This window comes from Pithys albifrons, chromosome 18 (genome assembly GCF_047495875.1).
Source record: "Pithys albifrons albifrons isolate INPA30051 chromosome 18, PitAlb_v1, whole genome shotgun sequence".
NCBI lineage: Eukaryota > Metazoa > Chordata > Aves > Passeriformes > Thamnophilidae > Pithys > Pithys albifrons.
In genome coordinates, this window is record NC_092475.1 from 7161194 (window position 1) to 7185059 (window position 23866).

The 23866-nt window shown below is 44.9% G+C and overlaps 2 protein-coding genes across 2 annotated transcripts; one reads left to right on the plus strand and one right to left on the minus strand.

The window, feature by feature from the left end:
- Positions 1-1667: 1667 nt before the first annotated feature.
- On the minus strand, positions 1668-4676 carry PFDN4 (prefoldin subunit 4). Its single transcript, XM_071572870.1, has 4 exons — positions 4581-4676; positions 3454-3561; positions 2408-2548; positions 1668-2069 (listed from the first exon to the last, which is right to left on the minus strand). The coding sequence occupies exons 1-4, from the start codon at positions 4602-4604 to the stop codon at positions 1938-1940; spliced, it is 405 nt and encodes a 134-aa protein (XP_071428971.1). The 5' UTR covers positions 4605-4676; the 3' UTR covers positions 1668-1937.
- A 9170-nt stretch (positions 4677-13846) lies between these two features.
- CYP24A1 (cytochrome P450 family 24 subfamily A member 1) lies at positions 13847-23210 on the plus strand. Its single transcript, XM_071572733.1, has 12 exons — positions 13847-14141; positions 14531-14721; positions 15021-15114; positions 15788-15884; positions 17068-17159; positions 17924-18035; positions 19434-19579; positions 19862-20028; positions 20210-20288; positions 20718-20912; positions 21001-21112; positions 21925-23210. Exons 1-12 carry the CDS (start codon positions 13953-13955, stop codon positions 21927-21929), a joined length of 1479 nt encoding a protein of 492 aa, XP_071428834.1. The 5' UTR covers positions 13847-13952; the 3' UTR covers positions 21930-23210.
- Positions 23211-23866: the final 656 nt, after the last annotated feature.

A 23866-nucleotide genomic window follows, 5' to 3' on the forward strand; every position in this document is an offset into this window, starting at 1 on the left:
GGGCTGGTGTCACAAAACAAAAGCTCTGGTACTCACAGGGACACTCTAACAATCTTTCCTAAACACCAGCACTGTGTATAAGTGCACATTAGGATCAAAATGCAGCAGGGATAATGCCAGCTCTCCACACCTTGCCATGGCAGGGGGGTGGAAACAGATGACCTTTGAGGTCCCTTCCAACTCAAACCATTCTGTGGCTTTTCTTTTCCATGCTGAAGCCACATCCATAGTGTGGCCTGCCTAGAAATCCCAGTCATTTCAAATACCACGGACTGCAGAGCTGGGCCATGCTCAGAACAGCAGCCCTGGCACAGCAGTTCCTCAAGCACTGAACCTGAAACTGGTACCAACCAGTTAATGATCTGTGATCCCTCAGCCAAAGTTTCCCTTCACTAAACCCAGCAGTGGCCCCAGCCTGGCATGGCCTTGCCAAACAATGACATTCCCAGTTCTTTAATGCCATCTGCTGGGTGCTGCTTGTTATGGGTGAAACTCCATCAGTTTTCATCTGGGGGAAAAAAACCTCTTATATTTTCTTTGGTTTAAAAAGATGAGTGCACGAGACATTGAATAATACACCAAATTTTCCACACACAGAGCAGCAGAGTTGCCATGGCTGCAACCACCACCACTTTGTGCCTAAGAGGAGCTGAACTATTCAATCAGGAATACAGAAAAACTTGGGAGTGTTTCCCGAGACACAGGCTTGAATTAAAACCACAACCAGCAACAAAAGGTTAAAAATCTGCTCAGTTACAGCCAGGGCAGTTGTACACATGTCCAGGGAACTGTACACATGTCCAGCAGTGGAAGCACCACTTCAATACTAGAAGTGGGGTTTTCTCCCACCACATCCCCACTGTGAAGAGGAGATGCTGCACAACTGACACAATAGGTTGGTATTAATCATCTTATAAAAATATACTCACCCTGATTTCTATTAAGAACAACAGCTGCAGATTAGTATTTGACCAACTGAATTCTCTGACCACCCTGTGTTGGGAAATAGCTTAGAAAGATGATTTAAGAATGCTAAGATTTAATTTTTAAAAGCAAAGTCAAATGAGGTGGAAAAATACACTAATCACAGCACCCAAAGTCCAACAGTGAGACAGCACCTTTTTTTTTTTAGGCTGTGAGGAGTCAGCCAATTAAGACATTCAACTCCACCTAGGGATGGAGGTGCAGTTTCAGGGATTGATGCTGACATAACAACATCACCTGTGAACAATCCTGACTCGGTCTATAAATGTGGATTTAGAAACTGACTGTTCAGGAAAATTAGCAGGTAAGACTCACCACTCTGACTTACAGCACCTTTTGGGATTCCAGATTCAAAATGACTGAAAATGGTGACTCCAAAATCTTGTGAGGTTTGAAAAGCCCTTTTTTCTCCTCTGTGAACTTGCTGCCACATTGTGCACCAAGTTATCAGTGTAAGCAATGACACCTGAGCTGCCTGGGCTAAGACTGAAACACAGAGGATGCATTTAGTGTTTCCAGGAGGGCTGCTAAAACCACATAAACAGCATCACAGCTGAATCCTGCCCCATATATCACAGAGAAGCTTTGATCAAACTGCCACCACAGTACAAATCAAAAATTCCCTATTTCTGTTGCTTTTACACTTAAGCATTTTCATGAGTGGAAAACAAGACCAAGGAAACTACAGTACATGCCTTGCTTTATTACTTTAATAAACAATGCAAATATTCCCATCTTGATGCTTTACTAAAGGCTTTCCTGAACGAATAAATAGCTGCAAAAACCAAAATAAGAAAGTTCTCATTAAATATATGTAATCCAAGAGAAGAAAGTTAAAAAAAAGAAAAAACAAAAAGAGAGTGGTGGATTTTTTTTCAAATGTAATTGGAAACAATGTTATCAAAACATTTAATAAACTAAGGAAAAAAATGTATGTTGCATTTAGAAAAGCTTCAACTGTCCTCAGCCTCCAGATTTATGTTATTTCCAAACTTTGCATAGAGCTGAACTTTGAGGTCAGATAACACCCTCTGAATGGACTCCACTCGTGATTCCAAGGCCTCGATTTCTTCTTGTAAACTTCTCTGAAAGACACAAAACCCAACCAATTATGTAAAATCAACTAAGCCACGTCTGTCACAACCCAGAACCAACCAAAGGTGCCCCTTTGCCAACTGAGTGCCCAGTGAGGCTGCAGGATTTGCTGCTGGGCCAAAAAACCCTGAGTGACCTTGTACGTGACAGCTCAGCTGTGACTTACTGTGCACATACAACTCAAATCCTAAATCCACTCCCTCTCCTCAAATCCTACATCAAACACAACTTTAGAAAGTAAAAGGTTCACAGGATGAACAGATGATCCCATTCCAGTGCTCAGCACACAGACAGGACAGTCAAGGAGCTCCCTTTTGCCCAGACACACCTTTGCCTCCTCCAGCATCTCCTGTGTCTCCTCCTGGGAATGACTGATGAAGACATCTCCAATCTGGTAGGGTATCAGAAGGGAATCATCATCCAGCATCATGATGTCATCACAAGCATCTTCCAAGTTCTGAAGTTGTTTCTAATTATCAAGACATAAGAAAGATGCTCCCTTTGTACCAGGTCAAATATTACAATGCACAGGTAGAACAATTCCAGAGCTGTGATTTGGCATCAGTACTAAATTCCAATCCAGCAGAAATTCCCAGTCAATACTCATTACCTGTCATTAATACCACAATTAAATGTCCTGACAAGGGAGATGCAGCAGATTTAAATTTCACTAGTATCTGATATGCTCTTACACAAGATTTTTTAATTTAGCTAGAGAACAAAAAAATGTACCTAAAATGGCAAATGTTAATTACTTAATTGCAAAAGTAAGATTGCACAGAGTCCCAGCACCTAAGCCATGAGTGGAACATCAAGATAAAATAGAGGATTTTTACACATACATATCAGGCAGAAAACATCTTGTGCCAGTAGTAGCAGTTTGTAAAAACTCTGCAAAGCTTCTTTGGAAATTCTGTGACTGATGTTGAAGAAAAGTGACTTAATAAATGAGGTGGCCTCTTCAGCACAGCAAAATAAAACCTTTGTGCTTTTAATGACAATCTGTCAACATGTCAAAAACTGCTTTTGTCGTTCAAAACAAAATATGAGTAATCTCAGAAAGGAAATATTAAGAGCCCCAAAACAGCCATTATATAGAGATAATGCTTCAAATATGACAACTCAGGAGTTCTAAGAACTGCATGAAGAAAGATACTGGAGATCTTTATTTCTCATTCATTCTTTCTCACTCCTCTATTTTCAAAGTATCAGAAACCCCATATTAGAACCCAGCAATCCACAGCCCTGTTTTCAGTGTTACAGCTCAAAATGGATTCAGTGATATCTGAAGATCCCACACATGATGGGATAACAATATATAAAACTGTATTATGTATTTTTAGCATATATAAGTGAAATCTGAAGCAAATATACCTTTTTCACTTCTATTTCCTCTTTCAGCTCTGTGATCCTGCTGGTATTTCTTGCAAACTTGTTAATTTTCTGTTGATCTTCAAAGGTGACATTGACATCTTCTGCAGCCTGCAAGGAGAGGCCAAAATGAAGACTTCATTTCTTACCTTAACTTGGGTCTCACTACAAGGTAAGTCCTACAAAGCCTCTGAAAAACAGACTTAGAACTACTGCATTCTGCTTAGAGACCTAATTCCTTAAAACACCTCTTCAAGGACATCAGGAATACCCACATTTAGCTGGGTAACATCCAAATGAAACACCATCCTACCATGGCATCCTAAAGCCAAAAGCTGTTTCCTGGGCAGTGCCAGCAGCTGAACAGGACACCCAGCTCCAAGATCCCAGCAGGAACAGTGGAACACAGCCATGGGATCTGTCAGCAGCAGCACTGTTTGTGAACTGGTTACCTCTGATGTGCCAGAGAGGATTTTAAACCCCTTGACTGTGCCCACACACTCCCCCTGACAGCTCCATGCTCTGAACTTCCAGGGATGGTGCCTTCACCACTTCCCCGGGGAGTCCATTCCAGTTCTCCCTGGGGAGAGACTATTTCCAATCGCCTGGAGGGACAGGACAAGAGGGAATGGCTTCCCACTGCCAGAGGGCAGGGTTAGATGGGATACTGGGAAGAAACCCTTCCCTGTGAGGGTGGGGAGGCCCTGGCACAGGGTGCCCAGAGCAGCTGTGGCTGCCCCATCCCTGGGAGTATCCAAGGCCAGGCTGGACGGGGCTTGGAGCAACCTGTGCTAGTGGAAGGTGTCCCTGCCCATGAGAGGGATGGATTGAGACGACCTTTAAGGTCCCTTCCAAGCCAAACCATTCTGGGATTAACACCCTTATAGTTAATATCCACCCTGATCCTCTCCTTGTTTACATCGATCCCGCACCGCCCCGAACCCGCAGGAGCAGCGGTGAGGGCAGAGCCGGACCCGGGCAGGGCCAGGGCAGCGACCTCAGCCCGGGGCTGAGGAGACAGAGACAGGGAGAAGCTGTGGCGTCCTCGGGGAGGGACCGAACCCCACCGGGAAGAAAACAAATCCCGCCGGGGAGGGAACAAATCCCACCAGGCCCTTCCCCGCACTCACCGCCTTCTTCATGGTGGCGGCCATGTTGGTCGGGCTGAACCACTCGCCCTCCGCGCAGAGGAGAGGTTGTGGATATGGAAAAAGAAGGAAAACAAGGAACAAATGCCCGACAGCGGATACCCCGCGGGGATCGAGGCTGCTCCTCCTGCTCACCGTCTTCAACCGGGCGGGATGGCCGGAGAGGCCGCGGGGCACGGAATGAACCTGTGCCCATCCCCGCGACGCTTGGTACGGCCCAGGCACAGGGGAGGGGCCGCTGGGGCGGTACAGGGAGAGCTGCGGCCGCCAGGGGGCGCCAAGAGACGGGGATGGGGTGGGGTGGGGTGGGATGGGATGGGATAAATGCGACGGGACGGGACGGGACGGGACGGGACGGGACAGGACGGGACAGGACAAATAGAATGGGGTAGATGGCATGGCATGGCATGGCATGGCATGGCATGGGCCTAGAGCATCTCTCTGATGAAGAGAGACTGCAGGAGCTGGGCCTGTTTAGTCCAGAGAAGATGAGAGGGAATCCCATCAGTCCACACAAAAATCTCCAGGTGGTGACAAGAGGATGGTGCCAGACTCTCCCCAGTTCTGTCCAGCCACAGGACAAGGAGCAATGGCCAGAAACTAAAACACAAGTCCCACCTCAGCATGAGCAAGAACTTCTCTCCCTGGAGGTGGCAGAGCCTGGAACAGCTGTCCAGGAAGGGTGTGGAGTCTCCCTCTCTGGGGACATTCCAAACCAACCTGGGCACGTTTCTGTGTCACCTGCTCATAACACTCTGTTCCAAAGGGAGAGCAATAAAAGACAACACCCAACAGAAGAATGGGTGTATATTTTAAAAGTTTCTTATTCTTGGGAGAATGGAGAGTTTGGGTTCCTATTTTATTCCTTCAGGAAACAGACCCTATACCAGTGGTGTTCAGCTTCATTTTATGTTAGAGCTGCTTTGGGAGCCCTTTCAGTAACTGCTTTTGGCTGAATAAATTTAAGATAGTCACAGCTGGTCCTGGAAAAGATTGCAGCAGGTTTCCACTTTAAAAATTTCAGGAGTAGCAAAATATTCTATAATGTTATACTCTATAGTATTTACTGAATGAAAAGCTTTTGGGGATTTTTTCCCAGTTCAGAATGACTGCTTACTTCAAAGCTCCTGTTACAAACCAGTAATAAAAAACAGAACAGGGAAATATCTCTTAATTTTGGGTGTCCCTTGGGCTGACTGTTGCATTTTATTTTGATGCATCATTTTGCCTTGTTTCCCACTGAGGGAAAAAATTAATCACAAATATTGTCCTTAGAGAATTGTTATTAATTTATATAAAACATAAGACTATTGCTGAGCCTGTTTTCTCAGAGAACCAACTCTCATCTCTCTGGGCATTCTCTTACTTTTCCCTAAGTCATCTGTCTTGTCCCTTCTCAAAGATCCTACCAGGAAAGGATAAAGCCTGAACCGTGGTTATTTCCTGGTGTGGATTAACTGAATAATACATGTCAGGTCTGAGCCAAGGCAATTTCCTTCAGGAGAAAAGGAATGGATTTCGTAAGAATTTGATGACTCAAAGGCTTTGAAAATAAATCTTTTTCTCCCACATGCTCAGGCAAGATTTGTGGGGTGAGCACGTTGCCAAGGGTGACTTACTGTGGCCCTTTCTTATGTAAATAAAAGTGAAAACAGCGCACGGGTGCAAACCTCCAGCGGAGGAGTCACACAAACCCACTGAACTCCGTGACCTCATTTCTCTTGCGGTTGCATAAAGGACTTGCTCCTTCTTGTGCTGGTCCTTGTTGTTGTTGCTGCTGTGGTTGGCTTCGCCTGGTGCTCCGGTGGGATCCCTTCCCTGCTGTCTGCACCCTCCACACCCTCCAGCTCACCTCTCCTTTGTGGGTCTTTGCCACATTTGCACGTTGTTTGCTCCAGCCTTTTGCAATCCAGCTGGTGGGAAAGTCTCCTCCTGCTCTTTTGTGCCTGAGTTGTTTTGAATTACCAAACTCTTTACCCCTTTCCCTGAAGTCCCTCAGAGCTTTCTCATCCCTGGGAATCTTGGAACACCCACGTGCCAACGGTGCTTGTTAACACAAGATGCACTAGAAATGGAGAAAACTTCGTGGAGATGAAGTGGTTGGTTTATCCAGGTTTAGCCTTTATTAAGTGCATCACTTCTAGCAAAAGCCACACAAAATCTCACTACTTTAATTTGCCAGTATAATAAAGGAGTGCAGCTTCCACATCATGTAGGGACAGGGATGCAGTAGCACAACATCAGAGGACTTATTTTGGAATGAAGGTTCTTGTGTCAGAATTCCTGTGTCTGCTCTTCTTCAATCAACATGGCAGGGGAATGGAGGCTCAAGGAAAAAAATCCCCTTCTAAGAGAGTTCTTTTCCAAAAGGGCATGTCGGCTCTTAATGACACAACTCCTAAGTATTTATAGGTCAAGTTCCCTCTGATCTGAAAGTTTTTCACTCTTTTGTAATCTGAGGCAGATTTTCTCAGATTTCTAACCTTGTTCTTTCAAAGAAAGAAGATCCCTCTTGTTGGTCAAAAGTATCATCACCATTTCACCGTCCAATCCCTTCTCCATGTTTATCTATATCCAGAATGAGTTATTAAATTGCCTTAGGTTCTTTGTGCAAGGAACCCCAAAAAGCTTCACCCTCTGCAAGGGAAACTTCTTGCCCTGCCCACAGTGCTTGGCAGAGGGTTCTGCAGTGTCAGCTGGACCTGTGAAGCCAAGGGGAGTTTCTGTTGGTGCCTCAACTGGAAGCTGGAGATTCCCTTTTGCTGGGAAATCCCTTCATGGTTAAGCACATTAAAAGACCTTTATTCTACCTTAGTAAACAGCATATTCTGTAAACACAACACTTTATAATCCCATAATTCTGTCCCAGCAGAACAGTTGGTGTTGCTTCATGCTGAGTTTATGTAGAATAGAAGGTAAGAGCTCTCTCTGCAACCCTGCCCTTCCCCCTAATGAAGAGTAGACTCCTGTTCCCTCCACAACCATCACCCCACTGGATTCTCTCACCTTAAAGCATAGCAAATTTATTTGCCACTGAACCTGAAGGTTCTAAACTCTCAGAGGTCTGTCAGGAATGTGCCCTGCCTGTAGTGTTGTTACTCATCGTGTTTATTTAATGTGTACAAGCCTGTCTTTTTTTCTTTTTTTCTCTCTTTCTTTTTGCCTTTGGATGAGGAAAGTGCTGGAAGAACCACAACAGAGTCTGGGAGAAGAATTTTCCTCAGAGATCCATCAGATGTGCTCATTTGCTGCGTTACCAAATAGAGCAATAAATCCAATAAATGTTTTCCCAAGGGTGATGTTGCATTCAGTGAATCTGAAACAAAACTCTTCCCCAGAGAGGTCTGTGCCCAGGCCTTTGAGCTGGAATCACAGCAGGATTTCAGGCAGAGGCTTTATCTGATGACCCACTGCTGCAGTCTGCTCTAATCCCTCCAAAAGCAGTGAACAGGAGGAACCAGGACGTGGCCCAAAGGGCATTGAGTTCAGCTAAGCACAGCCCAAGTGCCTTTGGACTGACTGATGGCAAAGGCAGAGAGAGTTTTCATATTTTCTTATGGCTCTAACAAAGCCAACAGAAGTAAAAGGCCTTCAGCTCACAGCAATTCACTGGTTAAAGTTCAAACTCATCTCTTTGGGGTTTTACAGAAATAATTCTGGATTAATAGTATTTTTTATATATCTAGTAGACCTTTCATCAGACAAGGGTTGTTCCACCCTCCCCCTGCCCTGGGATGAAGCAGCTGTGCTCCACAACAGTAAACACCATTAAAAATCTCCTATTTATTTGCCATTTCTGGGAAATTTAGGGATCAGTTATTAAGAGCAAATAGTAACCATGGGCAAGATGATGATGATGATACTCATAACTTACTCTCCTCTTCTCTGAACACTTGCAAAGGACACAGCTGGGATGGTGAGTGTCAGGAGGAATTAGCTACAAATGGCACAGAAGGTGCCATCAGCAGCTGGGGCTCTGTTCTCTTCTGGCTCAGGGGACAGGCACTGTTTGCTTAGCCCCTAAATTCACCTCCTAAACCATCTTTCTCAGTTATTGGCAGGAGTTCCAGGTGCTAAACTCATGAGAGCATTACCTTGGTATTTCAGGGGAATGTAGACACCAGATATTAATATCTGGGAAACTGATTCTAGAAACACAACACAAAAAAACCCAAACATTAAATACTATATTCACACAATTATGCTTTCTGAGACTTTATAGCAGGTCAGCACAAGACCAAGCAATATTTATTTTTGTAAGATGAATGTAAGCAAAATGTGCAAGAGCAACATTGTTATGTCTCTTCTGGTAGCATCTCATTGACACAGAGGTCAGCAAGAAACAAGAATCAGTTTGCTTTCAAAAGACTCAGTATGAGTTCACCTTTACCTCAGCAGAAACATCCATCAGATCGAAAGCAAAATGATCTGTGCAAACACTACAGACTCAATCAACAGATCCAGTAAATTGCATGAGTTTGAGTCTGATTCAAGTGCTTGTATAACCAGCTTAACAAATTCTCTCAAGGACCCAGACAACAGCAATTTTACAGGTAATTAGAGAGCCACACAATGACAAAAGCTTCAGATTCTAAACGTAGAACTTTATTTTCATTTCAAATATCATTTAAATTAAATTTTCTGATTTTGAAAGCTTTCCTTGCTTTTGGCAAACAGGTTTTGGTCACTTTACTTACATTGTACTGTTATCGATGCCATTCAAACTGAAAATATTCATCATTTTTCAGTATCATAACAGTGTTTCTCCAAGCAGAGCTAAAATTAAGATTAATTTCCCAATGCGGAAAAGTCACTAAGAACTCATGTACTTATGGAATCAGAGAAGGGGTTGGATTGAAAGGGACTCCAAAGATTATCCCATTCCACCTTCTGCCATGGGCAGGGACACCTTCCAGGTTGCTCCCTGTGTAGCCTGGCCTTGGCCACTTCCATGGATGAAGCAGATTTTGGCAGTTCACTCTGAATTCCTCAATTTCTGGAAGTGTTGAACACTACTAAAGAGAAAGCAGAACTTCCAGTATCAGCTGGATGGCACAAAATCCTTGAGTGAAATTCCTGCCTCCTGAGCAAGAACAGTGTGCTTTGGAAGAGGAAATGTTGTGACAGACTCATAATGCTTCTGCTTTTTAAACTGAATGCACCTTCCACAGCACTGTGGGAGAGGTGATGGAAGGTTCCAGACTTCCACCAGTTCTGTCCAAGGAGAAATGTTCAGCCTGAGACAGTAACTTGTTCTCACAGTGTTCTAATGCACCAATCCCTGACTCCCACAACTCACCTCCCTACTCAGGCAGGACAATATTGTTCAAAGGACAAGAATCTGAAAAAAAAACTGGAGGATGATTGTAGCTTTTAGAAGAAAATGGAAGAGTCTAACAAGTCCTGAGTTTCCATCTGACTGTCAGAGCATCTTGTCCTAGACCTCAATTTCCTTGTACACTTTCTCCCTGATATCCCCCCTGGAAGCTCAACCTCTCCAGGGAATGAAGTGTGTGTGGAGTGTTGCTTGTTCACGTAAAGCAGATAATAGATCTTTATTCACAGAAAATATAGTTCAACTTTTTTCTTTTTTTTTAAGCAAAAGTTAACTATGCTTGATTTAAGTCAAGAAATCTCTTCATTTTCTTGAACCATGCACTTACTTAGGGGCTCCTTCAGGAGTTGGATGTTGCAATGTTTATTGCACAGGTGGATATCTCCAAACAAGTCATGGCCAGAGGGAAGATTCCTTGGCTGGTGGAGTTTGAGCTGTTCATCTATCCCTGTTTTTCTGGATCCCTGTCTGAGGATTGCCTTGGTCTTGGTTTGCTCAGCAGACCTTTATTTCCACACTGCTGCTGTCATCTTGGGGAAGTGTAACCATCTAGCATGCAGTGGTATCAGAATGTTTTGTGTAAAAAAATAACATTTGAGTAAAAATATAAGATTTCTTTTGCTTTCATTTTCACAGTGAATGTGAGTAACTTGGAGATCTCAATGTTGAAACACATTTCAGTTTCTCTCTGTAGAGTGGGAATTCCTGTACTTTCCCATTTCCTAAGCTGAGGTTAAATTCAGCAATATTTATAAAACTCCTTAGCTGAAAAGAGGCACAGGATTAAAAGTGTATAAACAAACATGAAAAAAACTTTCAATAACAACTAGAGTTTGTAAGTTGCATGGAATTTGTCTTCCTCAGCATTGTGAAATACCTTGTGTGTGACAGAGACTCTCCCTGTGTCATCTGCTCATTCTTCTGGGCCACTTCTACATTTTGTAGTATTTTAGAAAACACAGGAGACTTCATAAGCATTTTAGGGCCAAATTAGCAGAAAGCTTTTCCCAATAAGGAGAAAGAGGAGAGGTCAGGAGACAAGAATTTTGTAACATGCCACAAAGCAAACATGGAATTACAGGTATCAAGAATGAAAATCCACCACCAGCCTAAAGCTCTTCACCTGAGGAGTAATTTTGGTGCTATTTAGTGTATTTGAAGGGTGCTACAGGAAGAGCTCTCAGTTCATTTTGCATGAGCTCTGACCTTCTGATGTGTTCTCTGGCAGCTCAGCTGTTGTGGGCTTCAAATGAGCTCTTACACCCTGGTGAGGAGATCTTGGCTTGGTGGGATATCCAAGCTTTGTTCAAAGAATGTGTTACTATTGTTTCCCAAAAGGTAAGAATAGCACTACTTCTGCTTAGAAAACAACTCTAAAACTTGGACTTCATGCACTGATTAAAGAGTTTAGTGGTGAAAAAGATGCTCTGTGATCCTGTACCTGCACAACAGTGCCTGACAGATCTCCTGAAGCATCACTGGCAGATGGTTTTTCAAGGAATGTTCTCTCTTGATGTCTAAGAGTGCAGAAATCAAAACACATTTTTATCTGGAGAAAGCATAGAACAATATGTACCATAAGTTATTTAGTTTTGATCTTCAAATATTTCCTGGCCTTCAACCTGAAAATATTCTTTGCCATATTACAGAAGGGAACAGGGCTTTTCACTCACAGTTGTCATTAGCAAATGTTGGGAAGTCTTGTGGATAAACATCTGTGGGACAATGGTGCCATCTTCACTGTTAAGGGAGGATGTGCCCCCAAACTCAGCTCAAGAACACTGTCACTGCTCTCGCTTTGCTCCTAAGACAAGCCTTGATATGTTCTAAAGGTCACAAATGAAAATTAAAGCCTTGGGTTTGAGACCTCTTAAAAAAGAGGGGAGGAAGAAGTGGGGGCTGAAAATGCCCTTGGAACTGCACTTTGGCAGGAATTGAGGCAATCATTAGCCCTCCCAGCTCCGGGCCCAGCAGAGCTACAAACACACCAGCTCCCATGCCAGAGAGTTACATCACGACCACAGGAGTTAAATAAAACCTTTTCCATTCTGCAATTTAAAAACAGCTTAATAGAGAAGATTTCGTATTAACAGGGTGATTTCCTCCCCGTAGCCGTGAAGAACATGGAAAAAATGACCTGTGCCCAGCTTAGTCTTGACTTGCCTATTCCAGACTCTTTTTCTAAAGAGATCGTTTCACAGGCACTAAGCTGTGACCCTTCAAATGAGTTCATTTTGACTCCTTGAATAGACAAAGAGCACAAATTGTCTCTTCTTGCCTAGTTTCTCAGAACTTATCACTGAATGGAGCCTGAACTGTGCTCAGTCTATAAAAACAGCGAGATGTGTTTCAGTAGGACTGGTTCAAAGAAAACAAATCACAAAAATATCAACTTGTGGTGTTTCCATAAAAAAAAAAATTGCAAACCTTAGAACCAGCTTTAATTTTAAAGCCTGCCTGGGAACAGCTCAGATCTTGTGGCCCATGTGGTATCTCATAAAAGAAAATGACTGAAATAGAAGATTAGAAAGGATGTACAAAACTCCCAGAAAAATTCTGAAGTGAGATGTGATGCTTTTGTACAGTTTCTCTGCATTGATCCTGTGACCTTGTGTTTTTATTGTTATTAATTGGACTTGGAGATGTGTGCCTTTATGGGACTCAGGTTCTGTGTCAAACCCATCTTCTGATTGTCCTCTGCCTGTCTCTTGTCCAACACACCCAAGTATCTGCACAATCTGAGTCTTACCCTCACACAATGAAATAAAGGGAATTAAGAGCTGACTCACAAAATGCACCTTGGGAAAGAAAAAAAAAGGTAGCATGGGGTGGGAGAAAATCAAATCCTCATTGTAGCAAACCTGTCTTTCCTGGAAACCCTCACGTTTACAGGTAGCTTTTTGCCTTGCAGCAAGATCCACAGCCTCTCTGACTTCTCTTGCACCAGGAGGACAGAGATGAGTACCCAGGTGATCTGGGCAGCTTTACCTGTGCTTCTACCTCTCCTGCCTTTGCTTAGCGTGAAAACCTTTGTCTCTGAGCATGACTGTAGTTTCTCATTAAAAGACTACGGCAATTACAGATTTTTGTCAGAATTTAATGCCTAACAACACTCGTAGTGAAGGGAATTTTGCCTTCTCTGATGATGTACTTTCCATAAATCACATGCCCTTTCCATAAAGGTTAGTCAGCCCAGGAGGGGAAGAGCAGTCCACATACCACAACTTGCTATTCCTCAGCTCCCTGCAATTTTTCATTCCATCACTTTAAAGCTCAAATACTGAGGGAAGACTGAACTATTCTGCCACCTGTGCAGTGCAGGATGAACATCACAGCCCCTCCGCGTTTCCGCAGGTGAGCCCTGGCTGTAAAAAGCCGAATTTAAAAAAAATAAAATATAATAAAAAGGGCTCTTTAGAAGAGCGCTCGCAAGGGCGCCGGGCAGCCTGGGCAGGGAGCGGTGCCGTGCCCCGCATCCCCGGCAGTTTGGGGGAGCAGAGCCCCGCACATCCTCGGCAGTTCGGGCGAGCAGAGCCCCGCGCATCCTCGGCAGTTCGGGGAAGCAGAGCCCCGCGCATCCCCGGCAGTTTGGGGGAGCAGAGCCCCGCACATCCTCGGCAGTTCGGGGGAGCAGAGCCCCGCGCATACTCGGCAGTTCGGGGGAGCAGAGCCCCGCACATCCTCCGCAGTTCGGGCGAGCAGAGCCCCGCGCATCCTCGGCAGTTTGGGGGAGCAGAGCCCCGCGCATCGCCGGCATCCCGGCGGGTCGGAGCCGCACAGACCCGGGAACCCGGCGGGTCGGGAGCGGGTGGAGGCGCGGCTGGTGCTGGCACGGTGCCCTCCTGCCTCGCCTGAACCTTTTCATGAACCGCCTGCCCTGCAGGCTCCGCGGGCCGGGCCGGGGCAGCCGCCCCACCTCACCCCACCCAGGGCTGCCATTGGCCCCGATGAAAGTCCAGCACCTCCGGCTGCTATAAATGTCCCTATAGCGGGCGGGCGCTGTCACCGCGGCTGTCACCATGAGCGGCTGCAGCATCACCCTCCTCCGCCGGCTCCCCGCACGCACCTGCGGCCGCGCAGCCCCCGCGTCCTCCCTGAGCGCTCTGCGGCCCGCGGAGACCCTGCCCGGGCCCCCCAGCTGGCCCCTCATGGGCAGCCTGCCCGACGTGCTGTGGAAGGGGGGGCTCAAGAGGCAGCACGAGACGCTGGTGAGGCGGCGGAGCGGTGGGGATGGGGATGGGGATGGGAATAAGGAGAGGGACGGGGATGGGAATGGGAATGGAGACGGGGATAGGGATGGGGACGGGAACAGGGAAGAGAATGGGTAAAGGGATGGGGACGGAGATGAGGATGGGAATGAGGATGAGTATAGGGATGGGGAGGGGAATGGGGATGGGGAGGGGAATGGGGATGGGGACGGGAATGGGGATGAGAATGGGAATGGGGATGGGAATGGGAATGAGGATGGTGACGGGGATAAGGAGCGGGACCGGGATGGAGACGAAGATGAAGATGGGGATGATGGGGATGGGGCTGAAGATGCTGCGGCGAGGGGAGCGCCCGGCACTCACGGCGCGGGTCTCTCCCGCGCCTCCAGGCTGAGTACCACAGGAGGTTCGGGAAGATTTTCCGCATGAAGCTGGGCGCTTTCGACTCGGTGCACATCGCAGCGCCCTGCCTCCTGGAAGCTCTGTACCGCCGGGAGAGCGCCTGCCCCCAGCGCCTCGAGATCAAGCCTTGGAAAGCCTATCGCGACTATCGCGACGAGGGCTACGGGCTGCTCATCCTGTAAGTGGCACCCGCAGCATCCCGGGGAGGTGCCGGCACGGCCGGTTGGTCCCTGCGGGGCGGGGGAGCCGGTGCGGTCAGGGCGGATTCCAGGTGCCTGCGGGATTCTGCAGCCGCCTCCAGGCCACCCTCCGCTCCCCGGGCCGCGCTCTCGGGTCTCATCCCCCTCCCCAAGGAGCGCGTCGGTGCCATGAAGTATCAGGGATGTCGTGGTGCACATGCTGAGAGTTGGGGGGGCGGTTCTTCTTTCGTTCTTAAGTCTTTCACTTTCCAACCATGCTGTCTTTATCTCAACCTAGGGAAGGAAAGGACTGGCAAAGGGTAAGAAGTGCCCTTCAAAAGAAATTAATGAAACCCAGGGAAGTTGTGAAGTTGGATACGACGATCAATGAGGTACCAGGCTTTGAGAAATCCTTCCTCTTCCCCCTGGAAACCTGGGGGATAAAAGCAGGTCCGGTTCTTCTGGATATCTCATGCTCTACAGTGATAAGGCCACGAGTTCATACTCAGATCATTCAGGGAACAAAAAATACAAACTTATTGCCAGGGTCTGACCAAAGGAGAGAATACACAGAAACCTGTAGTTGAGACTATCTATCTCCACAGAACAAGAATTTTCCAAAATTATACAGGCTCCTGCAGTTTTTGCCTGCTTTTCTTGCATTCCGTAGTTTTTCCCTTTACTCCTTCATTCTTATGTTCCCCTCATCGGGGAACACCTCCCTCCTTAACCTCTGTGTTGCTCATTGAGTTTGAGGAGCATCTGGGATAAGCAGCTTAATCCTCTTTATTGTGAAACTCCAGTGTTATCCCAGAGTGAAGCATTTCATCCCTGTGGAGGAAAGCTCAGTTTGTGGAAGTACAAGCAGTGATAGCACAAGAGTCTGTAAAATCCAAACCTATGTTCACACAGAGGGAGTTGAGTCTTGTACAAAGAACAGGAAACAGAAGGATTCCTCTCTTAGGGAAGATTGTTATCTATTTAAAAGACAGCTGAAATGCTGAATTACACAGGTTTTCTGTTAGCTGATGCCATTTTATCCTTCCTTGTCTCTCCACTGCTTAGGTCCTAGAGGACTTCATGCACAGGATAGATGAACTATGTAACCACAATGGACAGATGAAAGATGTCTATTCAGAATTCAACAAATGGTCCTTTGAAAGTAAGTGATTTTCTGCCTCAGTGTGGTGCACCTGCCATGGCATTTCAGTTAAAGTGTGATCAGGGCTGAATGCATTGTCTGCTTATTTCCAACCTGTCAGCTACAATACCATGGCAAGTGAGTTGCAGAACAGCCAGGGGACTACCAGCACATGTGCAAAATTCATCTACAGCTACACAAACTCTTCTGTCTGGTCATCTGTCTGGCTTATAAAAAAGAATCAAATATTCTAATGACTTATAAATCCAAAACTTGAGGGAATCATAGTGCATTTATCTAGAGTAGGATGGACTTATTTTGTCCACCTGATATTTGTTAATTATCAGCAGCACAAGATCAAGGAAATGATCCAATAAAAGTGAAGAAGTGTTCATTGCAGACAGAAATTGGAAAATGCCATTTGAAATGTTTATGTTGGGATTGAGAAGCACTGAAATAAGTTACCAAGACAGGATCCTGCATCCTTAGAACCCTTTCAGAGTACAGAATGTGCCAGGAGTGACTTAGAGCAGAAGGAACTGCCTCAGTGGTTCCCAAAAGGACAGGAGGGGTATGATGTTTTGCTGAACGAGCTCTGCAGACCTGTCTGCTCTCAGCTGGCTCAGCTCAGCAGCCTGTGCACTGAGGCCCTGAAGGTGGTTTCATTGCCCTGTCAGTGGTGATGGCTGCCTTTGGAAAGGCACAAATAAGAAACAGCAGCTTTTTAAAAAAGGAGAAAAGGCAAGTGGAAAGAGATGGAAACTGATGGAGTGTGGGATGCTGCCAGTGTTTGCTAGTGGTTTCTGCCTGTGGGAAGGGCTAGGGAATGCTGGAGGAGGTGGCCCAGGGAATGCTGCAGGAGATGGCCTCTTCAGGTCCAGTTTTCCTGCCACTCAGTTCTCTTCAGTAGAGTTGCCTTGTATCTTATTTATTGAATAATGCCAGCCTTGCTTGTCACAATGATCTGCTGCCCATGAGGTTGTCAGTGGTGCTCTTAATTTGTGAAGAAGTGTTGCTGTAAAGGCCCCTTAGCTGGATACCCTCTTTGGGTCTGAAGGAAACAGGCAGAAGGTGTTTAGAAAAGGTTGCTCTCACAGGTCTGCATCACAGACCATTTTTCAGAAGGATAATCCAAGCCATTCCTTGACAAATGGTGGCCACACTTTTTTTAATATCATTTAATCGTAATATTGCTTAACCACAGGTATCTGTTTGGTGCTGTATGGAAAGAGGTTTGGCCTCCTGCAGGAGGATGTGGAAGAAGAAAGTTTGAACTTCATCAAGGCTGTGAAAACGGTATGGAAGGGTCTTTACTGGGACTGTAATGATTTTTTACCCTTACTGCTGATGAGAGGCACCAGTTTAGATGAGTCACCTGAAAAAAGCAACTCAGGCTTCTGTGCTACCTATTGGCAGCTTTGCACATCCAAAGTGACACTTAGAAGTGCAAAGCTAATCCTGAACATCTGCCTCTCTCATTTATGAAATGCCTGAACCTGACAGGGAGAACTGACAGGGACAGGCTGGTTGGTTGGTTCAGCCTCCTCTCCCTCTGAGACACCTCTTGTGCAACGCTGCTCTGTGCTGGGTGGGGCTGGGGGGTGGGTGGGGTCATGCAAATACCTGGATTTGGAGGTTACTCGCTCCTGCAAGCAAACCTGCCATGCATTTTGCTGCAACTTGGGCTCTGGTGATACAAACCTGCCTAATTTTAGTCATTGAAAAGACAGGCATCCAGCCCTGCCTGATTTTTTGGCTCTATCTGTTGTCAAGGCAGAGAGAGGCACTGCCAAAAGGCAGCCTGTCCCATTCTAAACAGGTGCCTACAATAGACGGGATGCATTGCCCTCTGGAGAACCCACTTATCCTTCACTGGCTGTCCCTAACTTTTAGCTGGATACAGTCTAAGTAGGTTGAGGCCCATCCTTTGTGCCCAGGATGGAAAATCTGCCGGAATCTTGCCTTTCTGAGAACTGCCTCCTATTCACAGTCTCATTTTGTCCCAAGGTTGCAAGTAGAGTGATTAAAGAAAGATTTCCCAAACTCTTTCTCCACCACAGATGATGGCTACTTTTGGGATGATGATGGTGACCCCTGTGGAACTTCACAAGGGGCTGAACACAAAAGTCTGGCAAGCTCATACTAAAGCATGGGATGATATATTTAAAACAGGTTATTGTTTTAAACACAATTTCTTTTCTTGCTCTTTATCTTTGTTTCCTCCTTGGTGGAATTAACTTTCTCCATCCTTGCAACTGTTCTTTGCTGCTGTTAATCACTTCAGCAAGGACTGACACAGCTTTGCTGCACTAAACGCAGACCCATTCCAACATGGGAACAGTTTTTTTATGGCCAACACTCAGGTCTGGTTGTGGGACAACACTTAATTCCCAGGGAAGTCCCACAATTTTGGGAGCCAGCAATTAAATCCACTTTAATTTTTTGTAAAAGTAAACAGCCAGAAAGTCCATAATCTCTTTAAGGACAAGGATATGAGTGAGAAAAGGGACTTCCCTTAAAGGGAGTTGTTTTCTTGAGAAACAAGAATTTTATATGCAACAAAAACTGCTGTAACAAAGAAGAAAAGACAAGGGAAAAAATGAAAAAAAAAAAAGAAACTATAGGTTTTGTGATCACCCTGGAATACAGCTGTAAATCTTAAAAGAGAAGCAATTTAAATTATAGGTACAGTTCAGCTTTTTGGCAACTGTTTTTGACTGCTTAAGATGAGTTGGCCTTCAAGGTTAAAAAAATTTAACTGCAAATACAAATTTAAGTTTGTGTTTTTCATATTTTGCTGAAGAGTGACAGCTGTAAGTAAAAATTGAGAAGACTTTTGGCCCTTGGATTGTTGTAACACTGAGGGATTCATCTCCCTCAGGTATTTGAGTGCTTGATACTGCAGAACTTTTGGCCATGCCAGCCACACGTGCACACATTTTATTGCTTCTTAGTTTATGGGGTTTAGGAGAGACACTTTAAGCAAGTTTTGTTCAGAAAAAACAGTTTAACACCTTCACTTGACATGAATAACTCCTTACTAGGAACTGGTTTTAACAGTTGGGGTACTCATGGGCAAAATCTAGCTCTCTATATTTCAAAATCAACCCAGCATGTAGAAATTTGGCATCTCTTTGTGCCTTCCCCTTGTAAATCAAAGGTTTACATTTCCCCCCAGGGAGTCTGAGTGCTAAGTCTCTTTGATTTTTTAACACCTTAATCCCCTTTGAAAACCCAAGGTACTAAATTTCACACACTTGCCTTTCTGTTTGCTGAATATTTCCCTCCATGTGTCACTGATTTCCTTTCCTAATTTAAGAAAGCACAATTCCTAATGGTTTGCAGGAGTTCTGCCTGTTCAAAAGATTTTTTGGGACTGAGTTTTTTGTGTAAAAAGCCAAAATACCATTCTTAATTCAGTATAAATATACTATTTCTTCACTGCTTGAAAAAAGAGCTCAGCTTGGCACCTGCTTTCAAAATCCTGCACGTCAGACGCGGTTTTGTTGTTATTTTTCTGGTGTTTTCAGCCATTTTCCATTAATCACCCCACTGCTCCTCCCTCCTCAGCCAAACACTCCATCGACTGTCGGCTGGAGAAACACTCTGCCAACCCTGGGGAGGATTTCCTGTGTGACCTCTACTCGGGGGGACAACTCTCCAAGAAGGAGCTCTACGCTGCCATCGCTGAGCTGCAGATTGCTGGAGTGGAGACGGTAAATGTGGCTTTGCAAGGGCTTCCAACCCTGCCAGAAACCATCACCACCACCCCTGGAGGGAGCTAATCCTGCTCTGCTGGCCCAAGGGCAAAGGAATTTTTACCTGAAATCATCATTTGTTCTTCTGCTCATCCTTCCTAGAGAACAACCTTGGTGGTTCATGATCCCATAGGCTTTCAAAATACCATAAATCAGTGTCCAGCCACTGAGCTTTTGGCAACTTCTTCCTTCAGTCACCACAAATGGAGGTCTTACATTTCTTTCTGGTCCTTTTTTCAGACAGCAAATAGTTTACTGTGGGCTCTGTACAACATTTCACGCAATCCACGAGTCCAGCAGAAGCTTTTCCAGGAAATAAACAGTGTTTTGGCTGCTAATGAGGCTCCAAGTGCTGAGAGCTTGAAGAATATGCCTTACCTGAAAGCATGTCTGAAAGAATCCATGAGGTAAAATTCCCAAATGAGAGCAAAACAATCACCAAGTGTTTTCACCAGCTTGTGGGTACCAGGGGAGAAAGAATTTTCTAGTACATATAATTTGATTCATCTGGTTGTTTAAGGTGAACTGTGAGAGACAGAGGAAGAAAAAAGGCTGGAAATTTAACCCAATGTGTTTCTTTCCCTGCAGATTAACCCCATCAGTACCATTTACCACTCGCACCATCGACACAGAGATGGTTCTGGGAAATTACATGCTGCCCAAAGGGGTAAGGCAACTAATTCAGCTTACTAGGGTGTTTTACCATTTATTAACTCTCTTAAAAACCACAGAGGTTGGTCATGTTTCAGTCTCCAACTGGCTTTGCCAGAGCATGAGTCCCAGGATAAGGAATGAGGAATTCACACCAAGGATTCCAATAAACTCAAACCACACTTGCCTGCACTGCTGTTGGATTCAGACAAATATTTGATTGAAAACATTTGCTGTGCTATTTCAAATTTTTTTTGCCAATTTTTCCACAGTTTTCTGAGGAAACCAGCAACTTTTCTGTATTCAAATTAACCTTTGGGAAATTACACAGCATCTTCTGAGGAAACTGCCTCGCTTTTACTGTTGCATTATTTTTTCCCCTCAGTGAGCTGAATCACTTGGCACTTTGTAATGAGTCTCTCTCTCTCTCCTGCTTTGTTTCTAGACTGTGCTGATGATAAACAGCCATGCCCTGGGCTGCAGTGAGGAGTATTTCAGTGGCTGGGCTCAGTTCAGACCCGAGCGCTGGTTCCACAAGAGCCTCATCCAGCCCTTCTCGCACGTGCCCTTCGGGCTGGGCAAGAGGATGTGCATCGGGCGCCGCGTGGCAGAGCTGCAGCTGCACCTCGCCCTTTGCTGGGTAAACACCCCCCACAAGGCACTTGGAGCACATGCAGCTAATCAGGTTTGGGAGCCCAAACTCACCGATGCAAACGTTTGTGTTTCAGCTCATCCGCAAGTACCACGTTGTGGCCACTGACACGAGGCCGGTGGAGGCTCTGCACTCGGGAATCCTCATTCCCAGCCGGGCACTGCCCATCGCCTTCCACAGGCGCTCAGGTGGGTCCACAAGACTCTCCGGGCACAGCAGGCTCTGCCTGGCACATCTTTGAGAGTTTCCATGGAACTGGGACTGCAGGACAACAGGGCTTTGTCTAATCTTCATCCTCACACTGTGAGGAGGATTAAATACCATTAATAGTTTTAACAGCAAATATTCTGTGTACTAAGACAAATTTCATATACCTTATGGCTCTGAAGTCAGTTTATACTCCAAGCAGACATCTTCTCTTCATGATGTAGATCAGAAATAGGAAAATGTTGGAGAAAATAATAGCCATCATATTTTTCATATTATGTTTATATTATAACTTCCCCACTGCACTTCTAGAAGATATTTCCTGAAAAATAGCATTTGATTTTGAGCATCAATGTACAGATTAAAAAGCCCTAGTGAAGGAACAGTACACAGTGCCCTGCAAGGATTAGAAAACAAACCCTGATTTAAGGTAGAAGGACAAAGAAAAATCTATTTGTAAATAGTCATGCAATGCTGTAGCTTAGTAAACACTTTTGTTGCATGAAATTGGATGTGAGATTTTCTCTGCTCACAAGCTTGCACAAATGAGCTAACAAAATATCTTATTTGTCTAACAATCTAAATTGAAAAACTATTTATTGGATCTGGAATAAAGACCTCAAATTAGAAATCAAGTGATATTTAAATACTGTGGAAGATATTTTTGTGCTGGCCAACCACAGGGAAAAAAATCCCGCAGTATAATACAAGTACTAACTCCTCTAACTATGTTTGTTTCGTTCTGTTTGCTTTGGAATAATCACTATATAAATTTTTTTTCTCTTCAACACAGCTTGAAGAAAATAAATTACAACCTTGCTGCTGCTTCCTCTTAAAAAAACGGGCATTGACTGGAGAGGTCACAACTATGGAGGCTCCACCAACCAGTGAAGAATTGCAACACCCATCCCTTGAACAACTGAAGAGCCAGAAACAGCCCAAGAAAAGCTCCCAGACTGCTTTTTTGGGGAAATGTGGTTAGTTAGCTCATCTAATGTTAAAAGGAAAGAAAAACATCACATGCATCCACATCCCTGTGGAAAGGCAGGGATTCAGTGCAGCGGAGGCTGGACAGGACAGGGAGCTCTGGACAGTTCCTGACTGAGCTGAGGCTGCACATGGGAAATGCTGCAGCTCCAAGGGCTCAGCAGAGCAGCTTGGAAAGAGCTGCCCCCCAGTCTGGGCCCAGTCACCACTGGACTGGCCCTGTCAGCTCAGGGCAGAAGAGTTTGGGAAGTCAGTTTAAGGGAGGAGGAACTGGTATAGTCCTTATCAAATCAGCAGTGCCAGGGATTGAGCTGAGAAGTGAGACGGCAGTCTGGAGTGAGGCTAAAAACAGGGCTTGAAAATTAGGGTAATTAGAGAAGGGTATTTTCCTGCTGATATGACAAGAATATAAGGACAAATGGATATAACAGGATTTACTCCTCTTGCCTGTTTGTACACAATCCTGTGCCTGGCACACACTCTGCTCTTACCCAGGATGTTTCTTGCCTCCAACTCCTGCACAAACCTTTTTATCCCACCTTTATTGTCAAACTTTAGTGGCCTTTTATTGCATGAAAAGGCCTGATCCATAAATGGAACCACTGGAATCCTATGGGTTCTGCCACGGTAAAAGGATGATTATCCTAACAGGATAGTTACTACATTAGATGAGTAGTGTAAAAGGAATGTTTCAAAGAACAATTTCCCAGGAAATAAGGATCCTGAGTATTGCAATAGATTTATTTCTTGTGGAGATTGCAGTATTTGTCTCTAAAGGTTAGAATTGCCAGTGCCTTGCATGTAATATTGTGCATTAGTTGTTATGGTCACTAGTTTTACCCATGATGCAGTTTCAAATTCAGCTTTATATATAGAAAACTGGTTTGGTTTTTTTTTTTACATTCTGCAATTATACAAGATTTTAGCATTTGTTGGTCTGTCTCCTGTGTTTTGTTTGTTCTCCTCTGTTGTTGCACTCAGACATGTAATGTAGCCATATTACAATGTATAAAGCATTTCATGTATTAGCAGAATATTTCTAGTCAACTTGGTAATAGTCGATTTTGTAATAAAATATTTTGTTTTCTATAATTAGTCTTGTGTAGTTTATTATAAAGTCATTTTAGCTTGAGAAAAATCTTGCCTTCCATGACTATTTCTTGCAAAAAAAAGCTGCTGTGGTGCTTTTTATCCCTCTGCTTGACATCCTCAGTGGGCTTGAACTGGAAATTCTACCAAATTCTACTTTAATTCAACAGCAAAATCCTCCTGCTTTGTGATACCCTGAGTTGGTGGATTATGAGGACTATGACACTCAAGTGGGAGCTGGTTGGAAAGCCCAACTCCTGGTGGAAGGGTCTGGTGGGCACTGCCTGGCACCATCCAGCCCTGGCAAGGCAGGTCGTGGGTTAAGGAGGAAGAGTTAAGCCCTGCAGGACAGAGCTTTGGTGCCAAACCCTTTTTATGCCACTGATATTGCTATTCCTTCAATCCAGACCAACCCCAGTGTCCAAGAATGGGTTAAATCCATGCCTACAGCCCTTTCCTTGGGTATAATCCTGTGAGACCTCAGTGAATGCTGTCTCAGGAGTTTCTGCATCCATGGCACAGTTTTTCCCTGGCATGCACAGAACTGAGTCTCCAGGGATGGGACTGATGCATTTCTCTGCCACTATGACCATATAAAATCTGTAAAAAGTTTCAAGGAAGGATGAAAATAATTCGAACTTTTGCAGATTGAAAAGAAA

Excerpts from the sequence above, each read along its gene's own strand:
- PFDN4 (XM_071572870.1), bottom strand. The coding sequence starts at position 4,604 with ATGGCCGCCACCATGAAGAAGGCG. Across the intron at positions 2,549-3,453 it reads AGGAAATAGAAGTGAAAAAG|AAACAACTTCAGAACTTGGA; the intron begins GTATATTTGCTT and ends CTTGATAATTAG. Across the intron at positions 2,070-2,407 it reads AGATGCTGGAGGAGGCAAAG|AGAAGTTTACAAGAAGAAAT; the intron begins GTGTGTCTGGGC and ends TGTGTCTTTCAG.
- CYP24A1 (XM_071572733.1), top strand. The coding sequence starts at position 13,953 with ATGAGCGGCTGCAGCATCACCCTCCTCCGCCGGCTCCCCGCACGCACC. Across the intron at positions 15,115-15,787 it reads TGGATACGACGATCAATGAG|GTCCTAGAGGACTTCATGCA; the intron begins GTACCAGGCTTT and ends TCCACTGCTTAG. Across the intron at positions 17,160-17,923 it reads TCATCAAGGCTGTGAAAACG|ATGATGGCTACTTTTGGGAT; the intron begins GTATGGAAGGGT and ends TCTCCACCACAG.